Source organism: Rhinatrema bivittatum, chromosome 9 (assembly GCF_901001135.1).
Source record: "Rhinatrema bivittatum chromosome 9, aRhiBiv1.1, whole genome shotgun sequence".
In the NCBI taxonomy this organism is placed as follows: domain Eukaryota; kingdom Metazoa; phylum Chordata; class Amphibia; order Gymnophiona; family Rhinatrematidae; genus Rhinatrema; species Rhinatrema bivittatum.
In genome coordinates, this window is record NC_042623.1 from 213,715,642 (window position 1) to 213,740,210 (window position 24,569).

Sequence of the window (24,569 nt, forward strand, 5' to 3'; positions counted from 1 at the left end):
AATCCCTTTTGAAAATTACCCTCTTATATTTCAGTTCTTGTCATTTAATTAATTAATTTATATTTTTTAAATATACTCGAACCAATTTTATGACTAGACTCAACATTCAGAGACATAGTATTTTTATGTACTACCACCCAAAATTTATAAATATTGCTTTCTTTGCAGGTGAGCGACCTTTCATTTCATGACTCGCTGGCCACCTTTATTGCTATACTCATAGCGAGGCAGTGCTTTTCACTGGAGGATGTCGTACAGCACGTGGCACTTCCCTCGCTCCTTGCAGCAGGTACTGTAGTAGTGACGGCTCTGCACATGTGCGGTATTCATGTGCGCGCATCCTTGCGTAAATCTTGGTGGTACATAAAGGCTTGCTGGCTTTCTTTTTTTTTTTTGTTCTGAAATGCAAACTGTCAAAACTGAATTTCCACTGCCTGGGCTTCATTTACCATTTCGTCACGCTAAGCTTGAGAAATACCATTGTGCACAATAAGTAGATGTTTATAAGCCGTAATGCATTCCACATGTTTGTCAGCAGTACTTTAATTTAAAATGCATTTATGGAGAGAGTTCAAAAAGATAAGAAGGTTTACTTTGGAAATCTTTGTCTTCCTTCCCAAGAGCCAGTGGTAGGAATTAGAGGAGTCATAAGGAAGTGGGTGGAGGAGGCTGGGAAGGGAAGAAGGGAGTTGCATAATTTGTTTGCAGGGAATAATTTGGTTTGCTAGGTGTCTTCATTCTCAAAAGTTGCAATTTTTCTCTGCTTAGTACCTTTGTGGGATGGGATGAGTAGCTCATGATAAATTTACCCTGCCTCAGTCCTCCTTCCTCCTTGGGATGTGCTCAGATTTTGCCAGTTTATAGGCAGGGGGAGGAGTGGGGTAGGAACACTTGTTCTTAGATGGGTAACAAAAGTATTCATTTTAGCAAGTGGTATCTCTGGCAGCAGAGAAGCATTTGGTAGGAGAGAAAAGGAGCCAAACTTTTTTTGAGGGGGAAAACAGTGCTGTTGTCACCCTTTCCTAAACTGTAACTTAATGTTCACACTGCAAACCTTGTTTTAAGATTCTGTAACTTGTAAGCTGTGCCAAGTGTTTGAGATGGCGGTGGTGGGGGGGGGGAGGTAGTGAATATACTGCTTTACAATAATTTGAACAGAGCCTGTAGCTTATAAAAAAACTTTGCACTGTACAGTACTAAAGATATCTTAGCGTTCCATCTGCATGGGACAGAGCTCTAGCCACAACCATCATTAATCCAGGTGAGTAAGTGTAAACAATATCTCATAAATACCTCGGCATTAGCTTAAAACTCCCGTGCATATGTGCTACAACTGTAATGTGAATCTTTGAAATGCGTCTTTGACTGACATGCATCAGAAAGCGTAAGAGAAACATATATCGGTGTAATGAATAAATGTTGGTGGAATGTGTACAAAAATGAGAGCATTAAAATAGAAAAAAATAGTGGCCAGGACTGCAATCTTTTCTAATGGCAAAGTTTTTGACAAGACATATTTTGATGCAGCATTTTAGTGTAAATTGTTTCTAGGCTGGGATGTTGGGGAAATGTGAAATGATTACTTTTTGCATTTATATTAGAACCTCATGCTATACCTGTCCTTTGCACAGCGTGTGGAGACCCAGATGCTGAACCTGGGGCCAGAATGACGTGTCGGCTTCTGCTCCATCTCTTCAGAAAACCTCAGGTCTGCCCTTTACCCCCAGCTACTGGTATGTTAGCGGCTGAATGGTCTAACAGAAAATGAACTGTGCTTTTCTCAGCCAGACCTCCCCTGTTGTGCTTCTCTTGGGTTTTCTGCGCTGGGACTGAAAAATTCAGTGACAAATAAGAATAAGTGACTTCAGAGGCAATGACACTTTAAGATAAATATTTTATATACTCTTGAATGTGTCAGATGATATATGGTGTGAAAATACCAACGTTAATATTTGTTTCTGCAATTCTAGGCTTACGTCGTCCTTGTATATTGTGAACCTGGGAAGTCAATGGTTTTCTTTATCCATTTCTGCCTTTGAAGAGGCTTTGGGAAAGTAGAGGCAAGAGGTCAAATCAGAGTGTACTTTTCCCAGTCATAGCAGGCAGTACCATTAAAACAAACAACGGGCCCGATCTACTCAAGGGTTTTCTTCCCCTATTTAGTATCTACGGGAAAAATGCTGAGTATAGAGGCCCTTATATTAGGATTTAATACAAAAATTAAGGAAAGCAAAAGAGGTTGTTTTGTATCATTTAATGGACCAACCTAATGTGTTACAAAACTTTCTTGCATTTATAATGTGTCTATCAGATGAGAAAGGACCTTCTAATAGAGACCAGAAAGGTTATTTAAAAAAAAAAAAATTTTTGTTCATTTAAAAGATATAACACATCCTATTTTCTTTTAAGTGGTGGACCAGTGCAGTACAGTTATTTTGCGCATAATAATGCGAGGATGCATTTAAGTGGCTGCGGGAGATTTTCTTCTAATGAATGAGAGTACCCTTTCATTAAAGCATATTGAAATCCTTATTGAGGACTGAACAATATACTTTATGTTCTTTGTTAGATTTAGGGGCAGATTTTCAAGCGCGTATGTCCCGGGGCTTTGAAAAAGGGGCGGGAAGGGGGCGGGGACATGGGCGCTGGTCCGGGGGAGGTCCGGGGGCGGGACAAAGGCCTCCGGCACGGCAGCCATGCAGGGGATCGTGCACTGGCAAGTTACGCCTGCCTTGGGCAGGCGTAAAGAAGAGAACAAAGGTAGGGGGGGAATTTAGGTAGGGCTGGGGGGGGGCGGGTTAGATAGGGGAAGGGAGGGGAAGGTGGGGGGGAATGGGGAAAGCCATCGGGGCTCCCCTAGGGCTTGGCGCACGCGAGGTGCACAAGTGTGCACTCCCTTGCACACGCCGACCCCGGATTTTATAACATGCGCGAGGCTGCGCATGGATGTTATAAAATCGGGCGTAGATTTGTGCACGCCGGGTTGCGCGCACAAATCTACGCCCGCGCGCATGTTATAAAATCTGGCCCATAGGTTTTTCACCAGCCAGTTAGCACTCATAGAACTAAGAGGCCAGTGTACTAAAGTGCGTTATGTCACAAGTATTAATATACGTAAAATGCTTTCACAGGCTGTTAACGCTGGTAAACTAGCTTGAGATTGTGTTATTGCAAAATCTATGCTAATGAGGTAGAGAAGCAAAGCTATGCAATATAACCTATTATCAGCACAGTGAAAAAATATGTGCGCAAAATGCTTCGCAGATACGTTAATGCAAAAAGCCTCTACACTGTGGAGAGGTATAGTTAAGTTTTTGTGATACCATTTGCATGCATGCATATATTTGCATGTGTATTATTCAGCATCTATGGCAGTTACCTTGCTTGTGGCTCACTAACATCAACTGTTACTATATGTGATAAATACAGCGTTTACACACGTTAACAGCCAATGTTAATATACTTTTGTACATTGGCCTCCCCCTCCCAATACTGAAAAGTGCCTACTAATTGTGTGCCATTATACATAAGTCCTGTTTAGCAGTTTCTCCCTTGGGTTTCTTAATGGGTGGTATAGGACATAAGGTGTAAAGGCATAGTACGTCAATATTTGGTATAGGGTACAGCCTGCTAAAAATCTGTAGATATATTTGAGCATCTGTACACAATTCATAGGAAACTTTAGATGATCTGCAGGAGACTCAGCATGTAAAACTATACATTATACCTACTTTACTGTCTGGTACCCAATGCAATTCACAGAGGGTAGTGATATACAGTAGGTCCTGTCATTGTAATACTAAAGATGCATTTTTCAGTAGCTGCACTTACTAACAGGCCGATACAGTACAGTACAGTGCGCTCCGACGGAGCGCACTGTTACCCTGCTCTTGGACACGCATTTTCCCTTACCCCTTATTCAGTAAGGGGCGGAAAATGCGCATCCAACCCATGGCACCTAATAGCACCCACAACATGCAAATGCATGTTGATGGCCCTATTAGGTATGCGCGCAGGATACAGTAAGTAAAATGTGCAGCCAAGCCGCACATTTTACTCTAAGAAATTAGCGCCTACCCAAAGGTAGGCACTAGTTTCTGCCGGCACCGGGAAAGTGCACAGAAAAGCAGTAAAAACTGCTTTTCTGTGCACCCTCCGACTTAATATCATAGCGATATTAAGTCGGAGGTCCCGAAGGGTGTAAAAAGTAAAAAAAAAAAAAAAAAAATGTAAATTGGGCCGGCGGCTGTCGGGCCGAAAACTGGACGCTCAATTTTGCCGGCGTCTGGTTTCCGAGCCCATGGCTGTCAGCGGGCTCGAGAACCGACGCCGGCAAAATTGAGCATCGGCTGTCAAACCCGCTGACAACCGCCGCTCCGGGTCAAAAGGAGGCGCTAGAGACGCGCTAGTGTCCCTAGCGCCTCATTTTGCCCGTTTCTACCACACCACCTCATTTAAATACTGCATCGCGCGCACCGGCGAGTGGCCGGTGTGCGAGCCGGGAGAGCGGGCGTTCATCCGCTCTCCCGCGTTTTTATTGAATCTGCCTGTAAGTACTTCTACTGGAAAGCCCTAAGCAAAGCAGTTAGTTTATTCAAGGTGGAGCCTATGAACATATTACTTACCATCTTAATTTGCATCTGACATGAAATGGTATAATTTCCACCCAGGTGGAAGAATGTCAGCTATGACCATGTATGTGACCAATCAGGGACCCACGTTTCTGCTGACAGACAGCATACTCTCTATCTCCCTTCCTCCTCCTCTTCCAGCTGCACATCTCAGTCATGAAACTTGTAATGACTCAGCCAGGTTCTGTATTGTCCTCCACGTAAGCTTATTGATGAAACGGTGAACATGGAAGCTGATCATTTCCCTGAATAGAACTCAGAACTAACTGCAAAACTGGCTCTTGCTAAAAGCCAAAGGAAAGCCTTGATAATGAGAAATGTTCGGTCATTACTGCTGTGTGAGATAGCTTCACTTGCCCTTTGATTAATCAAACTTAGCGCAGCTCTGGGCTCATGAAAAATAACTGAACAGGTCATCAAATATCTCCAAAATGTAAAAATGTTTTAAATTTTAGTAGCTTGTATGTGTGGTGATTCAGTGCATCCCTGCCATTTTGCCAAATCACGTACATTTGTGCACAAACTGAATCTTTACTGGCTGTTCCAGTGCATATTTCCATTTTCCTTGCTCAGAGATAAGTGACACTCTTCCGTGCAGGTCAAATTTGTTTTCTAGTTTTGTTTATGGACTGGGAAATGTATTTGTTTGTTCGACAAGTGGCTTTTGTTTTGCCCTGTCTTAGGTAAATCTTCCACAGGAATTCGTTCTTCATGTGACCGTCACCTTTTAGCTGCTGCTCACAACAGTATAGAAGTGGGAGCTGTGTTTGCTGTCTTAAAAGCTATTTTGATGCTTGGTAAGACTGGTGGATTTTTTTTTTTAATATGCAAGAAAGATATTAATCTTTAAAATGCAAAAAAAATGTTTAAGCAAAAACACTGAAGATGCTATATATTAATTGTGACAGGATAAGTAATTTGCTACACACCACAATTTAACACACATGTATGCTTCTCAATGTCTCTTTCTTAGCTTCTAATCTGCCACGAGTTCAGTATTTTGTGTTTGATAATTGCTAAAGTATGTCAGTTCCCAATAGATGGTGGATTATCCAATTTCCAAACTAGAAAATAGTCTGGTAGCAAATAGTGCAGTAAAATGTTTTTTCTTAATTATATTTTAGACAAGGTCACCAGACAGGCATACTTGTAGAATGGGTGAGATCGTATTAATTTCTATAACAACTGTCTGTCAGAAGGGAGAAATACAGTGGCAACACTCAAGAATATTGTCATTTAAAAGGTGTATTGTAACCTAATCGTTTGCCTTCAGCAATAAACAGATGTACATTTATTTTCTGTGTTTAAAGAATAATGAAAGGATGCATTTAAGTAGCTGTCGGAAAGTTTCTTCTAATGAGTGAGGCTACCCTTTTGTTAAACCTTACTGAAATAAATCCTTTCTTGGAACACTTGTGGACTTTATATGGTAGGGACCGAACAATATCTCTAATAACAAAGAGAGTTATATACTAATTATTGAGTCATCATAGACACTGGAGAGCAGTATATCCTGTATGCAAGCTTATATTATATGTCCCAAATTTTTGAATTGCTGGGGTCCAATAACCACATATCATACAGTAAAGATATTCACATCCCTGTTCCAGACCTTCAGTGCCATCGGGGGTGGGAGTGACAGGTGGGAGGGAATAATTAGTAAATATTTACTAGACTTAGAAATCCCTCCATCCTACCCCATCCATCCAGGCCTGTAGGGCATGCCGCAGCAACAGTAGTGTGAGGACTTTTGAACCTCAAATGACTTAACAGAAATGTACCAGTCAACTGTATGGAAACCAGTGACTCGCTGGGTGTATTAAAATTGTGTAAGCAAATTAAAGCCTGCCATTGCATGCCACTGAGCTACCAGACTAGCCCATTATTCCCTAGAGATTTATTGAGAAACAATTCGGAAATTGTGCATGCTATGTGTTACAATTTGTGGATCCAACAGGAGAGACTAACAGTCTTACCTTGGACCAGAGATGTGAGCAAAGATCGTCGGCAGGTGGTCAATGACAAGAATCAGATAGATGATCAGGGCAAGCAGAGAGTCCAAATAGAATGTCAGGCAGAATGTCAGGGCAGACAGCAAACCATCCAAGTCCAGAAATCCAGCAGAAGGTCGGAGCAGGCAGCAAGCAATCCAAGTCCGGGAATCCAGCAGAAGGTTGGGGGAGGCAGCAAGCACTCCAAGTCTAGGAATCCAGCAGAAGGAAGAGAACAGTGACAGAACTTATTCACTATCGGACTCACAGGGCAGGACCAGGAAACAGGGAGAACACAAGGAGCAGAACAATCAGCACAATGCAGGAGAAGCAGAAAACCTACTCACCAAGCCTGTTGCCAATGCAAAGAAGAAGCTGCTTAAATGCTAGTTGCCTCTGATGTCTTCCACGGGAACTTCCATTGGGGGCGTTCAACATGGCGGGAAGGAGGGGCCAAAACGGAATGTGTCTCACATCACGCTCCTCTTGGAGGAAGCCACTGCTGCTGCCAACGACAGCAGTCAACGTGCCATGGGAATGCCACAGACAGGCCAGAATCGTTTCGTTACTTAACAGTACTTCCCCTGCAAAATCCCTTCCCCTGTCTCCTAGGCCTGGGCTTAGATGGAAAGCGTTGATGAAATTCATGAATAAGTTGAGGAGCTTAAATATTACTGGCAGGCTCCCAAGAGTTTTCCTCCGGGTCATAACCTTTCCAGGAGATCAAGTACTATAGTTCTTTTCTTCCTTTCCTAACATCCAATATCTTGTCTACTTTATACTGTGTGTCATCTTCAACTATTGTAGGTGAAGGCTGTCTTGGCTTTCTAGTAGACCAAGACAGAATTGCAGGCTTGAGGAGAGATACATGAAATACATCATGAATAAAGGGATATGGAACAGCTCCCCTATGAGGAAAGATTAAAGGGGTTAGGACTTTTCAGCTTGGAGAAGAGACGGCTGAGGGGGGATATGATAGAGGTGTTTAAAATCATGAGACGTCTAGAACGGGTAGATGTGAATCGTTTTTTTACTCTTTCGGATAATAGAAAGACTAGGGGCACTCCATGAAGTTAGCATGTGGCACATTTAAAACTAATCGGAGAAAGTTCTTTTTCACTCAGCGCACAATTAAACTCTGGAATTTGTTGCCAGAGGATGTGGTTAGTGAAGTTAGTATAACTGTGTTTAAAAAAGGATTGGATAAGTTCTTGGAGAAGAAGTCCATTACCTGCTATTAATTAAGTTGACTTAGATAATAACCACCGCTATTACTAGCAACGGTAACATGGAATAGACTTAGTTTTTGGGTACTTGCCAGGTTCTTATGGCCAGGATTGGCCACTGTTGGAAACAGGATGGTGGGCTTGATGGACCCTTGGTCTGACCCCGTATGGCATGTTCTTATTTTCTTATGTTCTTATGTTCTTAATTTGAAGGGTGGAAGGTAGTCTGAGTTTATATATGACATTTCCTATTTGTCTTTTAACTTGAAAAGGTCCCACAAACCAAGGAGCGAACTTTGAGGGCATTTGTAATCGGAGATCGTGGATACTTAACCATACCAATTCTCCCGGCTGGAACTGTGGTGCTGGTGAATAGCAGCCCATTCCAGAAGCTGATGGGTATTTTTCCATAGATCACGTAGTTCTTGGGTAGCAAGACTGACAGCTTGATATGTTGATGTTGTAGTAACAGGCAGTGGTACTAGAGGATGTCATCTGAAGACCAGATAAAAAGGTGATGTCCCAGTGGCTTGGTTAACATGATTATTATGACACATCTCTACCCATAAAAGTAAGGAAGACCAATCATCCTGACATTGGTTCACATAAGATCGTAGGAAGGTTTTAAGTGATTGATTAGTTCTCTCTGCTAATCCATTAGATTGAGGATAATAAGATGAGGAGAAGTCAAGTTGAATTCCGAATTTTTTACAAAGGCCCTTCCAATAATTTGCAGAAAACGGAACACCTCTAACAGGCATATATTGTAACATAGAAACACAGAAATGATGGCAGAAAAAGGACCAAATGGTCCATCCAGTCTTCCCAGCAAACTTGATAGTAACAGTCACTCTGTTAGTATCCCTAAACCTTATGATAACCATAAAAATTTCACTAGTAACATTTTTTACTGGGTGATGAGCTTTCTTGAAAATTCAGACAGTGCTGCTTGATGTGCTTTGCTTATGACTCAGACATAGAAGCAGTCCTTTGTTTTTCCCCTAATTATCTGCATATCAGTTCCCCAGACCGTAGAAGTCAGGGACCCTCTTGGTTGTTGTCTGAATCCAGTTCCCATTTTCACCCTGCCATTGAAGCAGGGAGCAATGTTTCAGTTGCATTTAAAACATCAAGGCTTATTGGTTAAGGATAGCAATCTTCATGCTTTCTGCTAAGGGTAGTAATCGCTGCCCTAGCAAGTTACCTTCCCTGCACGCAGTCCTGTGCTTTTTCCCCTTATATCTGTATATCAGTATCCCAGACTGTAGAAGTCAGGGCCCTCAGTGGTGGTTTGAATCCTATTCCCTTTTCCCCCCTGCCGTCTAAATGGGGAGCATCTGTTAAAGATAGTAACTGCTGCACCAGCAAGTTGCCCCCCTGCACGGTATTCTTCATTTTCATCCTCTAGCCATCTAAGCGGGGAGCAATGTTGCAGTTGCATTAAAAGCATCAAGGCTTATTGGTTAAGGGTAGTATTTTCCATACCTTCCTTCACACCAACAAGTAACCCCCCTGAACGCTTTTCTCATATCAGTTCTCTAGCCTTTAGAGATCCACAGTGTTTATCCTATGCTCCTTTGAATTCTTTGTTTTCATCTTTAACCTGTCCTCTGGAAGGGCATTCCAGGAATCCACCACCTTTTCATGAAGAACTATTTCCTGATGTTGGTTCTGGAGTTTCGTTTTGTGACCCCCCCTAGTTCTAATGTTTTCTTTCCAACAGAAAAGATTCGAAGTTCGAGCATCATTAAAACCTGTCAGGTATCAGAAGGTGTGTACCTACTCTCTTCCACGGTTTACATATTCATATCCTTAAGCGATACAGGTTTTACAATACAGACTCTATATCGTTTTGGTCGCCCTTCTTTGAACCACCTCCATCTCATCTCTAACCTTGAGATACGGACTCCAGAGGCCTGTACAAGGGCATTATCACCTCCTTTTTCTTGCTGATTATTCCTCTGTGTGCAGCCCAGCATTCTCCTGGCTTTAGTTATTGCCTTTTCACATTATTTTGCCATCTTCGGAACACCAGACACTATCACCCCAAGATCCCTCTGTCGGTCAGTGCACATCAGTCTTTCACCCCATCACATACAGTTCTTTGGATTACTGCACCCCAGATGCATGACGCTGCACTTCTTGGCATTGAATCCCAGCTGCCAAATCTTCAAGCTTTATTAAATCACTTTTCATTCTCTGTACTCCTTCAGACATTTCCATTCTGTTGCAGATCTTAGTATCATCTGCAAGCAGACAAACTTTACCTTATGTTGCGCCCGTCGGTCGGCTGCAACTGCTCTGCTTTACTTCTTTTTCTCCCCTTTCTCTTTCTTTGGGCAAGATGGCTGTTTCTGGTGCTGAGTATTGAGGGCCTCGGCGTTTCCAGACCAGCATGGGCATCCCCATCCACCATGCTCACTCCCGTGGCCTCCTAGGGCATGAGCACACACATCTCCGACGCTCAAATAGACGTCATGGCGGGAACCTCGGGAGCGGCCCCACTGTATGATGTCAGTACCTCCGGGTATATCTAGCCTCCGCTTCTGCTACCAATTTGAGTTAGCAAAGACTTTGCTTCGCTACTCTGCCTGCTCTAAGCTGTTCGCTTAGACACCACTTTCACACTAGGGCCTCACTCCAGCAGAAGCTCTAGACATCCGCTCCTTGGGGTCTCTCGCTTCCAACTTCCCTTTGGGGTCCTCACTAACCAAGACAACTGTTCCTCGGGGGGTCTTTTCTCTCTTTTCATTTCCAGGATATTGGACCATTGGGTATTCGTTCCTCGAGGGCCTATCTACTTCATATCCTGCATCACGGACCTTCGGTCCCACCATTCTACCATCAGGAAGATGCCTTCACTCTGTGAGTACCTCTACGATCCGGCGCTCCAACTCCACCCACTAGCCGCGGTGTTACCCGCACTGCAGGCTCCTGCCTATCGTGAACATCTGGGTGAGACAATACTTCTGAGCCTGTTGAGCATATTGGCACTTCATGGATCAGTGCCTTACCTTCCTGCTTCACCATCTATTTACAGCAGTACAATAAAGACTCTATCCATTCTGTCTGCTATCTGTGTCAGCCTATCGCAGTGGTTCCCCACGGGGCTCCTCCCTGTGGGCGAAGTCATCTCCACTGCGACCAAGGGTCCACAATGCCTCAAACACAACACCTTCTATTCCTTCCACAATGGATCTCACAAAGATATTGAACAGAATCAGTGCCAACACGGATCCCTGAGGCAACACTGATCTCTCTTCAGAATAGCTTCCATTTAGCATTACATGCTGTCTTCTATCAGTCAACCAGTTTGTAATCCATGCCACCACCTGGCGCTTACTCCCAAGCTTCTCATTTTATTCAGAAGCCTCCTATGCGGGACTGTATCAAAAGCTTTGCTTAAATCCAAGTAGATCACATTGAGTGCTCTTCCCGATCCATTTCTCTAATCACCCAATCAAAAAAATCAATCAGATTTGTCTGTCAGGACCCTCCCCTGGTGAATCCATGCTGCCTCAGATCCAGCAATCCACCGGATTGTAGATAGTTCACTATCCTTTCCTTCAGCAGAGTCTCCATTAATTTTCCCACCACTGAGGTGAGGCTAACCAGTCTGTAGTTTCCAGCCTCCTCTTTGCTACCACTCTTGGGAAGCGGCACCACCACTACTCCAATCTTGCGGCACCACTGCTTTCCAGGGATCTCTTGAACAGATCCTTTAGCGGACTCATCAGCACATCTCTGAGCTCCCTTAATATCCCATGGCCTTGTCTCAGTTTGCCTAGCTCCTCCCATATATTCTCTTCTGTAAATGGAGTTTCATCTACTCCATGGCCCATCTATGGTCTTGTTAACCAGCAACGGTCCTTCTCCAAGGTCTGCTTTAGTGAATACCGAACTGAAGTATTTCTTTACTATTTCTGCCATTACTTTGTTACTCTCCACACATTGCTCTTCGTCACCTTTCAGTTTCACTATACCACTTCTGGCCTCTCTTCTTTCACTGATATATCTAAAAAACCTTTTTGTCCTCTCGCTTTACCTCTTTGGCCATCCTTTCTTCTGCTTGACCATTTAATTTCCTTATTTCTTTCTTCTCCTCCCTCAGTTTTAACAGATATTCTTCCCTATGTTCCTCTTTTTGGGATCCTTTATACTTTTTAAATGCTGTTCTTTTTGCTTTAACTTTTTTTCAGCCACCTCCTTAGAGAACCAGATTTGTTTCTTTTTCCTTTTACTTTTGTTTACTTTTATAACATATAGATTTGCTGCCTTTGTAATAACTTATTTTAAATTGGCCCTCTGCTGTTCCACCTCACCCATTTTCTCCCAGCCTTCCAGTTTTTCCTCCAACTATGTCCCCATGTTGGCAAAGTCCATATTTTTGAAATTCAAAACTCAGGTCTTCATGTGACTTCTCTGAATTTTGTTTGCAAAATTGACCCATACAATATGATTATCACTGGTGCTCAGGTGAGCCCCTACCCCTACCCAAACATTAGAGACGTTACAACCATTAGTGAGCACTAGATCAAGTATCACACCCTGTCTCATTGGTTCTATTACCATTTGTTTGAGCAAAGCCCCTTGAAGGGCCTCCAATATCTCTCTACTTCTCATAGATTCCGCAGAAGGGATACTCTAGTCCACATCCAGCAGATTAAAATCTCCAATGAATAACCGCCATTCTTTCCCACCTTTTGAATGTCTTCAATAAATTCTCTGTCCAGTTCTGTTTGAGTTGGTAGCCTGTGGATCATGCCAGTAAAAATGGATGCACCATCTTCTTTTTTTTATGACGGTCCATAATACTTCTTCTCTACTTCATGTCCCTTGCAATTCAGTTGCTTGGATACTGTTTTTGACATAAAGAGCTACTACTCCCTCTTTTCTGCCTTCTTTCTTAACAAGTTACAGCCCAGATGGCCATATCCCAACAGTGTCCAACTCTGCCTTCACCATTAAGGCCTGCAAGTTTGGGGTTTTGTTGCCCAGACTAGGAGCATTTGTAGTTATAGTTTTCTAGCTGCTCTTTTTAGTCATCTTTTGTGCTTTTTTGAACTGATTGATTTTGTTACTTTCTCTTCCCTCTTCCTGTTTTGCATAGGGGTGACATGCCAAATTGACTGGCTATCTCCTGCCACCCCCATTCCTTAGTTTAAGTGCCTGATAATGTAGAATCTGAATTTTTCACTTAGCATCCTCTTTCCTGACATTGACAAATGTAGATTCAAGCCATTACCATGTTTAGTAAGGACTATTTTATTTGTTTCACGCTCTCCTCTTTTTGTTAATTGACAAATGTAGGCCATCCTTATACCATAAAATCTTCTATTGCTCCATATATGGCCCAACCTCCAATGTATCCAAATCCACATTCTTTATACCAGGTTTTGAGCCAGGCATTGAAATGATGACATAACCTTTCCTTTTCCTTTCCAGGAACAAGTAATACTTCTGAAAGGGCAATAGTCTTTGCTATGTGTCTAATCTTTTTCCCTAGATTTTGGGAATCTTTCTGTACTTTATGGACACTGTTTCTAGCGAGGTCATTGGTCCCCAGATGGATGGATAACATCAGAGTTCTTACATTGACCACTTGATTTGCATTTTTGTTAGCTGAGGATCCTGGAAGGCATTTAACTTGTGTTTCCATCAAAATGAGTTGCCAAATTGGTTCCTCTGACTGGGTCTCCCAGTAGCAGCAGCAGCTTTCTTTTATGACATTTGATCATGTTGAAGGGTTTCTGGGTGCTTTGGGTGACTACTTCCCTTTCAGACATCTTTTCTTATTCTGTTACTTGGGCTTCTTCATTTTCCAATGCATTATGTAAGGGTAGCAGCAGGGAGAGTGGCTGTCTCTTCATCACAGGCCTTATTCTACCAGAGCCCACTGTTTCATTGTAAACCGGTTTGATATGCATTTTATGCAGGAAAATCGGTATAAAAAAACTTAAAATAAATAAATAATCTAATTATTCCTGGGATTCTGAATCCTGGATGTCTGATTTCTCAGTGGGTGTGGGAAAGACACTCAATATGCCTCAAAGTTGGGGAAACCTAGTATCTCAGAGTCACAGGTATTGTTCTATCAGAGCCCGCTATAAACCATTTATATCTGGTTTTCTGAATCCTCTGTGAGAGTTGGGAGAGATATATGGATGCTGCAAGAAGGGAAGGATATTTGAATCTTGTATAATATCTCCTTAATATCCTTGTATAATTAGCTCCTTATTCATGGCAGACAGCTGAAAACAAATTAGTCAACCCTTAATTCACCACAATTGTTGCATTGAATAAAGAACGTTTTGCTAATAGTGACTAATAAGCAAGTTGAATTGGTACTTCAGGCCCATATTATTCAGTTATCCTAAATCCTTGGAAGAAATACTTAAGAAGGAAACACTTGAGGGGTAGGAGGGAATAAATAGCGGAGATAAGGCAAAACAAATATTGGGAAAAGTGCAGAATAAAGTTATATTAAATTAGATTGTTAATCTTAGCCAAAACATTTATCCCGGACTTTTTCCAGATTTTCAGAGAATTACCCCCTCTTCTGAAGCATTATGTATATTAAAAGTTTCCATGCACAGTCCCTAGCATTTGTGTAGATAGCAGACAGGGATCTAAATAATAGAGGTACATTTGATAATCAAATACACACATTCTATTTTTCTCCCTGACCTAAGGGTACCCTCCACACATTCCAGTTGTGCTGGAGGACAGCGATTCACAGTCAGGCCATTTTACCCTGGCTAAGTGGCTTTAAAAATTACTCTCCATGGTACCTATTTATCAAATTGCGATAAGGTGTGTTGCTAGTAAATAAGTGCCAGCAGTCTTACCAATGACATGTGTTAGCACAATTTGATAAACTGGCCCATCTGTGTGTGGTCCAAGAAAACAAACCGGTAGCCGATCCAAGATGGCTGTTAGCAATGAAAACAAGTAGATGGATCGGAGTAAACAGGATTTTATTCAAGCTTGCCCGACTCTGGCCAAGTTTCGCTCAGAGAGCTGCCTCAGGGGCTTACAAGCCACATCAATTGGCTTAAAACATCACAAGGTGAAATCAAGTCGAAATAGCACAGAGGATTTATTTGGTTTTGAAGCAGAGCTCTAAAAATATTGGTATTACATACCAGATTAGTGAAGGCATTCGGAGAAGAAAGCTCGCATAATCAGCATTCAGCAGCGGATATCCCAGCGTGCACATCTCAAACCGTTCCAAAATGTGGCAGGGTGTGGCCAAATTGTTAACTGGGCAAACTGGTGGATGAACTGGTAAACTGGGAATGGCATGAGCCAGGCACCCCTTTTAAAATCCCCCAACTTAAGCAGTAGAAGCAGGATTTTCATCCACTTAAAATTTGGCATACATGTGCATGTGGCCAGGCTATTTTATAATATGCACGCATATACACGCTCTAGTTATAAAGTAGCCACATCCCTGGGCACGAGCCAATGCATGCGTGCAAATGTGCGCCCGTATTTTAAAGTTACCGTCCCTATGTTGTTTCAGGTGAGCAATGAAGTTCTGCCTTAGTTTTGTGCAGTATATGACATACTCCATCAAGAAACTTAATTAGTTAACAGTTAGCTATTTCACTATTACAGATCTCATAAGCAACAATAAAAATAGTTGTTTGTTTCCCCACTTTGCTGTGCTGGGGTCTGCCCTCTTTCTGACCGAGCATAGGAAACCGATAACTTACAAAGGGCAAGGCCAGACTCTCTGCTACCACTAATTTGCCCAATTCCTGGGGAAATAGAATTTGCTGGGAAATGAATTAATATTTAGGCTAGCAGGACATCATCACTAGTTGAAATTTTGAACATGGTCTATGAGGAGTCAGTTTTTAAGCTAGAGCATGTTTAATATGTGCATATACTTGCTTCTTATTTAAACAGTTCTATCTGCAGTGGTCAGATCTTTAAATCAGATTTTTAATGTTTTACCTATGTATTTTTGCCATCTAGGTGATGCCGAGATTGGCAACGGCAACATCAAATCCTCCTACAACGATGACTTTGCTATCAGCAGTCTGTTGGATGACATTAATGATGATGAAATTTTGGGTGCCTCAAAGACCATGAAGTCATGTGGAAAAGCTGTATCCATAGAAACTGCTAGTTTAAGTGAATATGCTAGATACGTACTAAGAACTATTTGCCAGCAGGTAATTAATTAAATGTTACTTCTAGGGTTTTTTTCCCCCATCTATTATTACTTTGGTGGATTTAGTTTAAAACTTTCTAGATGGCTTAATATAGTGCAGTGCAGGAAAATTGAGGTAGATATTCAGTTGTGGGCAGTCTGGTTAAATTAATTTAGATGGGATCTGAATTTACACAGATAAAGTTATCCAGATAAGTTTATTGAGATAAGTTTAGGACTGCCTTGTGGCACAACCAGAATTAGCTGGATAATGCTGAATATTGGCTTTATCCAGCTGAGTTATCCAGATGTCAGCCCTGATCTGTGATGCACCTCATTTATCCAGCTAAGTTTTTTTCTGGATAAAAACTTAGATAAATCATCAGGGGTCAGCGCAATGGAAAAATCCAACTAACTCTGAACTTAGCCTGAGTAACTGCTTTGAATATGGCTCCTTAGATGCACATAGTGTAGATGAACATGTAATGAGCATCTTAAAGAATAACTAAGCTCAAAACCCGTAAGTCATTGGATTAGTAAGTTCTCAGAGTTAGTCATAAAGAAGAGAAAATTTAGACCTGTATTTGTTATGCCTCATACTAAGCAGAAGGCCCGTATAAGGGAAGCCTTGTCTTCGTCTCCCTTACCTGGACCAACCCAACCTCAGATTTCCTCATTCTTTATGACTTCAACAAATATACAACCGGAGGACGGGGCCGCTGTAGTTACGGATTTTGAGCGAGAATCTGTTTCTCAGGCCGAAGCCATCTCTTTGAGCCCCAGTGCTCCCAGTACCCCATCCCCGCCAACAGTTTTAAGGGATGATAAAGGGTATTCTCTCTTTAATGAGAAATCCACTGATTTAAATCTAGTATCTAATATAGAAAAGGGAATGGGGAGCCTAGCTGTAGGGGGTGGTGAGGAAGATAAGCCTGAAATGAGAATAATTATACCTGCTAGGACTTCTGAAGTAACCATGGACAACTCTCTGGGCTGCAATTAAATCTCTTGAAATGGCATTAATAAAGTTAACTAATACTAATACAGAATCTCAACAAAAAGTATTAGATGTAGAAAAAGTTATTGTTACTCATAAAGATAAATTGGAAGTACAAGAAGAACGTCTGGTAAAAATGGAAACTATTCAAAAAATTTGATTAAGACAGAGATGTTGAATGATAAAAAACTAGAATACATGGAGAATAATTTAAAATACTCCAATTTAAGGATATTAAATGTTTCATTTCAAAAAATTATTTCTCCTAGAGAAATGTTTAAGGAATATTTGTTACATATTTTGAAAATGCCAGAACAGGCTATTCCAGCATTGGCAAAAATTTATTATAGCCCTAAAAAACCAACTACAGGAGACATGCAACCAGAGCAGTCCATGAATATATCAGAAGCTCGAGAAACAACCATTGAAACAGAGATACCGTTAAGAGAAACTATTTATTTCATTTATGTTTCCGTCAGAAAGGGATACTGTGTTACGGTTATTTTTACATAATAGATTGCAGAAATATCATGGACAACAGATTTGGATTTATCCAGTTCTGTCAAGGGCAACTCAATTAAGGAGACAAGAGTTTCTTAGATTAAAAATTGATACCCTGGCTAGGGGGGGCAAAATTTTTCTTACGGTATCCCTGTAAGTGTGAATTATGGTATAAGGACCATAAATATGTATTTTATGAAGTTTCGGCATTACAGGCATTTCCAGATACACCCCCCCCAAGTGCAGCGAATGGTTGAGAGTAAAAAAAAATTAGAATTGTTGTATCTCTGACATGCCTTACATGAAATGTGATTTACTTTGTGGCTCGTTCTAATTAATTATTCAAATGTCTTACGGTTTTCCTTAAGAAAAATACTGATATATTGATTATAAGGGAATTTTGAAAGTAATATAAAGCTATTACTGTATGATCATATTTCAGTATAAGTAATAACTTTGTTGTTATAATTAATGTATAGCCTAAAAAAAAAAAAAGAATAACTAAGCTCAAAAATATTTGGAGATGCAGTTTTTGGATTAAAATAAGTGACATTTTGTTGCCATCTTTTCATTCCTAGTCCACATGAATAATTGCATCATGTCCCAACTTGTGCATATATTTTACATAAACCATTACAATTTCAATTTTTCAAGCAGAGAATGAGTAACTACATCTCCCTGTTTGGTTTGAATAAATAATCATAATCATAATCATGATGAAAAGTTGCTTTAATTATTTTAACCTTTACAGCAGAGGAGATATTTGATGCAATGGGAGATTGAATGACAGCTACTGACACAAATTGCCACATTTTGATTACTTGCAGGAGTGGGTAGGTGAACACTGCCTCAAAGAACCGGAGAGGTTATGCACTGACAAAGATCTAATTTTAGATCCAGTTCTTTCAAACAAACAAGCACAGAAGTTATTGCAACTTATCTGCTACCCTCATGGCGTTAAAGAGTGCGCAGAAGGTGACAATCCACAAAGACAGCACATTAAACGCATCCTTCAGGTAAGCGGATATGAGGGGTCACAAGACCAAAAATTTAACAGAAATACAAATCAATCGGTCAGTTGCACAGGAAGGAGAATTAAAGGGGCCGGCTCGATGATATGGCCAAAGTGGGTGGGAGCAGGAACAATAGAGCACAGTCATGTGACAGGGATAGCAAAGAGATAGCAGAGCACTATAGCAGTCTTGCCAGTAAAGATAGCAACAAACCTGCAGTAAGGCAAAGGCACATTGGCACGCCAGTTAATGAAGGAGCCTGTAGGTACTTTTTGTTAGATTTTTTTCAGTGCAAAGCAAGTGGAGTGAGGCAGGAGTGGAGACTAGAAGACTCAGCTTGGTTTATTTGCGTTCAGTAAGCTGGTCAGTAGACAACGCAATCCGGCTAAAGGCAGCCAGATAAGACATCCCTGATTTTCAGGAGATAAACGTTCCACTGAATATACTCGCCTATAGGTAGCTGGATAACATTGAAATCTGACCGACTTTAGTTTGAAAGTTATCTGGCCTGCTGTACTCAAAATAAAGCAGCTTAAGTGGCCCCAGAAAACACTTTAAAAACAGTGCTGGCGTAGTGCCCGATCCATCCCCAGCCACCAAATTAAAAAAAACCAAAAAGACCGTGATCACTGGTGACTCGAGGGCCCCCCCACCCTCAATTTCCCTGATTTTTAAGTGAAAAACCTTGATCCATTCCCCACTGATCCACAATCTCTATTCCATCCCCCTGACCCCTCCCCAGATCCCTGAAATCCCCGCCGGGGGTGCGGTGCTTCCTAGCCGCTTCCAGCGCTCATCTGACAGCAGTGCTGCATGCTTAACATCATAATGTGGCTCTCGGCAAGAGCCCTGCAGAATCCCACCATTGCCCTCCTTACGTTTCTGGGCAGCGTGCTCTTAACCTTCAGAAGCAAGGCTTTTGGAAGGGATGGACGAGATGGGCGGTTGCCCAGGGTCCCGTCTGGAGCGCAGCACCCCACAGCCTTTTCTTCTGTGGCCACATCATCGGAGGGTGGCACTCCTGCTGGCTTCATTCTGGGAGGCCCCGCTCCCTGCACTTGGCAGTTTGGAGGAAGATCCTATCCCTGCAGGCAGCCAGAAGTTCAGAGAGTCCCCACCCTCCCACCTAAGGGCTCGTCTGGAGTGTCGGACAGCCCAGCGACGGGCCTGCTTTCAATTTTAAATATACCTGCCAAACAGGCTAGAAAAATCTCCTCATTCTGGTAACAGCAGCCTGAACTCTTTAAATGACACTTTGAGTTTCAGGGGTATCGGGTAATTTAACATCTAACTCTGCTGGCCTGAATCCACGGCGAACCATAAATATGCCATGAATGGAACAAACTGTAAACTAGCCATACCATTAACTAAAATCACACGATTTCTAACTTTGGGCTGGATTTACTTTTCCCCTATTCGTCTCTATGGGAAAAATGCTTAGTAAATGATCCCCTCCCCCCCTTGTTTCTTCCCCCCCCTGCAGAATCTTGATCAATGGACTCTGAGGCAGTCTTGGTTAGAACTCCAATTAATGATCAAGCAGTGCATGAAGGAGCCTGTAAGTATTTTCTGTTAAATCTGGTCAATGCAGCGCAGGAGGAGTAAGTCAGGAGTACGGACGGCAAGAGTCAGCTTGGTTTATTTGTGTTTTGCTGCAGGGCTCTGGATCTGTGGCAGAAATGAACATTTTGCTGGATAATATTGCAAAGGCCACAATTGAGGTTTTTCAGCAGTCTGCTGAACTAAACAATACCTCCTCCACCATTGGAATTAGCCTCTTCAACCCAAACTCTGCTGGAAATGTTGACTCAAATAACACAAGCCAGAATGTCAAAAAGGCATTCCTAAGGTATTCAGAATGTGAGATGGCTGCTTATAGTAATGAATAGAATTCCATTGTGTACTGTAAGGCATAACTGGACTGTGAGTCAAGATTTGTTTTCTAGATGAAAAATGTTCATAATTAATAATAATTTCTGAAGAGAATGTATGGCTGTAGTGCTTATGAAAATTAATTTTTTGGGGGGAGGGGGTATCTTTAAGGCCTGCGTTAAGAAAAAGGGGCATGTTTAGGGAAATTTTAGAATGACTGCACCGTGCGGTAACATACCGCTGCACCGTGCGGTAACATACCGCTTCACATTGGTAGTATTGTGTGGTGCGGTAAACTTAGTGCACCCTGCAATCCCTATTTTTCACATCTTGCGCTAAGAGGGGAAAGAAGAGGGAGGGAGAGAGAGAGAGAGAGCATGTCTATCTACAAGGCCCTCATAATATTGAAGTATTTATATCTCTATAGGAGGGCCATCTAATAGGTCGAGGTGAGGTGGTGGTTTAGGGTTTAGGGGCCAGTTTCACATGTAGAGTGAGATGTACAAACAGCACAGTACACCTTGGTGAAGATTTAACATCATTAGGAGTGAGGAAGGTCTCACAAACATGACATTTTGTATTATGTTATCTCACCCTAACATAGTTACCTCACCTCGACCTATCAGATGGACCTCCTATAGAGATATAAATAGGTGCACACAGTGAGGCCCTTCCCAGAGGCTCGTGCTCACTCTCTCTCTCTCTCTCTCTCTCTCTCTCAAGCCCAGAATTGACCAAAACATTTATCGCAAATTGTGTTATGGCTATTTTGGGCACATCGCACAGCCTAACGCCAGGTAAACGGTAGAGATGTGAATCGGAACCAGAATCGGATCCGATATCAGTTCCGATTCACATCTCTATAGATGTGAATCGGAACCAGAATCGGATCCGATATCAGTTCCGATTCACATCTCTAGTAAACGGTGTAGTTATTTCCGTCATTAAAACCATGCGATAGCAGGCATTATGCTATTGCACTGTGCGATATTGCCCCTCATTTTACTAAATCCTGCCCAAACCCCTCCCTGATCCCGCCCCTCCAAAAAATTTGCATTTGTGCCGTGCGTTATTGTTCATAATGCATTTTGATGAATGACCCTATAAGTTAGTTGAACAGGATTGCAAAATGACATTACCAGGCATCAGCAATAGTTAACATTATGAAAGATGTAGTTAACAAGACCATATATTTCATAAGATTAATCACATGTATGGTTCCAATATATAACTATGGAAGAAAAATTCTAGAAACATTCTCCGTGACATGTTAGTATAACAAGGGGATGAATAAGAGCAGTCAGTAGATTGGGTTCCTCGCAGACATAAAGTTTTGGTGCCAGAAGATTGAAGATTCATATCCTGAATCCCTAGAAAATAGGCTGTGGCATAGTAACCTTCACTTGCTAGTAACATGTTAATGCTACACCAAGGACATGCGGCGAACATCCATATGGCATTCTGAGAATATCTAACCAGCATATAGCCAACTGGCCTTGGTATGTCCTCAGGCACAGAATTCCCAATGGCATTGGCACTGCTAGAGACACTGACTTCAACTTCTTTGATGTGCCTGTTCCCTACTGTACAGACCTTGCTTTCCCCGAGGAAATACTTCTCTGCTGGATACACTGATTCCCCGCTAATGCTGCCACTGCCTGAGACACTGACTCTTCTCTGGCTCTGCATCTCTGAGAGATCTGTTTTTCTCTGCTGACTGACCGTACACCTTCTCTTGACACTGTCACTTTTTTTTAGACATTGACCTCTGACTAGCTTGATAATGGGTTAAAACACTGTTTGCAGTTAGCACTGGTACTTCTTGAGATGGTGATTTTCCACTGGACACAATGGGGTAGATTTTAAATACTTGCGCAAACGAGTACTTTTGTTCGCGCACCAGGCGCGAACAAACGTACACTGGATTTTATAAGATACGCGCGTAGCCGCGCGTATCTTATAAAATCCGGGGTCGGCGCGCGCAAGGGGGTGCACATTTGTGCAACCTGCGCGAGCCGAGCCCAGCGTGCACTGCCTGTTCCCTCCGAGGCCGCTCTGATTTCGGAACGGCCTCGGAGGGAACTTTCCTTCGCCCTCCCCCCACCTTCCCCTCCCTTCCCCTACCTAACCCACCCCCCCGGCCCTATCTAAACCCCACCCTTAACTTTGCGTGCGTCGGCCGGCTGCCCCACTCCGTGGTCCGGTCCCGGGGGCTGTTCCAGAGGCTGCGGCCACGCCCCCAGAATGCCCCCGGGCCGAAACCACGCCCACGTCGCTGCCCCCAAAACGCCACGCCCCGCCCCCTAAACTCCGCGCCATCCCGCCACGCCCCCGCCACGAAGCCCCGGGACTTACACGCGTCCCGGGGCTCTGCGCGCGCCGACGGCCTATGCAAAATAGGCGCGCTGGCGCGCGAGGGCCCTGCACACGTAAATTCTTCCGGATTTACGCGCACAGGGGTTTTAAAATCCGCCCCAATGTTCTCAAAGACATAGGTTTTCCAATTCACAGTAAAATCCTTCCGGATTTACGCGCGCAGGGGTTTTAAAATCCGCCCCAATGTTCTCAAAGACATAGGTTTTCCAATTCACAGTAAAATCCTTCCGGATTTACGCGCGCAGGGGTTTTAAAATCTGCCCCAATGTTCTCAAAGACATAGGTTTTCCAATTCACAGTAACTCCTATCCTTTCCCCCATTGTCACACATTGCGCTGCCTAGATTCTTCATTGTCTCTTCTCTGTTTATAGTCCCTGAGCCCCTAGTGTCTTTTCTCTGTTTCCTGCATCCCTCTCTCTTCTTTTACTGCTTTGTCTCCTTCCTATTCCTGAGTCCAGTATAACTAACAATAGGCTGTATGAAATCACTGATACTACATTTGGATTTCTTCCAGTGTCCAAACCTCAGCTACAGAATCTTGTCAACCTGAGTCACATTTTATAACATGCACTTTTAGAGTGTTTAACTAGGATATGATCTAGAGCAGACTATGGTGTGATTACTAACTAGGATATGACCTAGAGCAGACCATGTAGTGATACAATACTAGGATATGATCTAGAGCAGACCACGGTATGATATGTTACTTGGATATGATCTAGAGCAGTCCATGTGGTGACAGGTTACGTTTATTTTGATTTCAGTTCCTCTGAACGTAGAGGTGTCTGGCTGGTGGCCCCTCTGATAGCTAAACTTCCTACTTCGGTACAAGGCAGAGTTCTGAAAGCAGCTGGAGAAGAACTAGAAAAGGGTCAACATTTGGGATCATCCTCAAAAAAGGAGAGAGATAGACAAAAGCAGAAAAGGTAATCAAAATGAACATTTTTTTTTTAAATGCGATTTTATTTTGAAATAAAAATGCAGCTAGCTCAACTGAAGTCTTCCTCATGAATATATTTCTCAGTGTAGATCAGTTCTTCCTTACTGTGAAGCGGGGATATTTTAAAATGCTTCAAATGAGCCTTTAGAGCATGTGCAGTATTTAGGAAGTTTATGCTATGCTTGTATCATGCTTTTCAGTAGAAGTCTTGTTTTTTTCACAGGCAGTTAAGCTTTTTTGGCAAAAGAGTGCAAGCAAATAATAGACAATTTGGGTAATTTTCAAAGGGACTTTCTGCATGAAAACCAGTGTTTTACACATAAATGTGGCCTGTTACGAAATTGCCTGTGGGTAAAAGTACATGCACATGTCTTGATTCTGTGTGTAAATTTACCCAGACTGAGTAGAGGTGTTCATGGGGGGTGGGATTGAGGAGGAGTTTGGATCTGCATACATACTTTATAAAATGCAGCAGTTTGCGCATAACTTTTCAGAAAACATTTGTGTGCACCAAATAGCAGGTGTACAGAAGTCTGCTTTGAAAATTGATGCAATTTGTGTCTCTTTTTTTTTTTGCCAACATTTTATACCGGTGTTTGAAAATTATTTTCCCTATCAAGTTAATTTTTGAGTCACACGAGTAAAATGAGCAGATGCGCACATAAGTAACTTGCACACACGTATATGCTATTTTATAAACATCAAACGTACGTGGGCAGTTTTTGTCCTGCACATTTTTCTGTTCTAGAAAGGGGTGGCCAAGGAATATTCCAGGGTGGGGCCAAGAGGAAGACACTTAAGTTGCTATTTTATAAGAGATTTACATGAATGCATTAGGCAACTTTTTTGTGCAATTTTCC

At 42.3% G+C, this 24,569-nt stretch overlaps 1 protein-coding gene across 1 annotated transcript in view; it reads left to right on the forward strand.

Moving 5' to 3' along the window:
• Positions 1-24,569, forward strand: part of MED12L (mediator complex subunit 12L) — a 764,678-nt gene that overhangs the window by 570,398 nt on the left and 169,711 nt on the right. The window contains exons 24-31 of the mRNA XM_029616044.1: positions 169-289; positions 1,632-1,733; positions 5,315-5,428; positions 15,832-16,031; positions 18,335-18,523; positions 20,004-20,078; positions 20,179-20,369; positions 23,534-23,695. Of these exons, the coding sequence (XP_029471904.1) occupies positions 169-289; positions 1,632-1,733; positions 5,315-5,428; positions 15,832-16,031; positions 18,335-18,523; positions 20,004-20,078; positions 20,179-20,369; positions 23,534-23,695 (1,154 nt within the window). The remainder of the gene's footprint in view (positions 1-168; positions 290-1,631; positions 1,734-5,314; positions 5,429-15,831; positions 16,032-18,334; positions 18,524-20,003; positions 20,079-20,178; positions 20,370-23,533; positions 23,696-24,569) is intronic.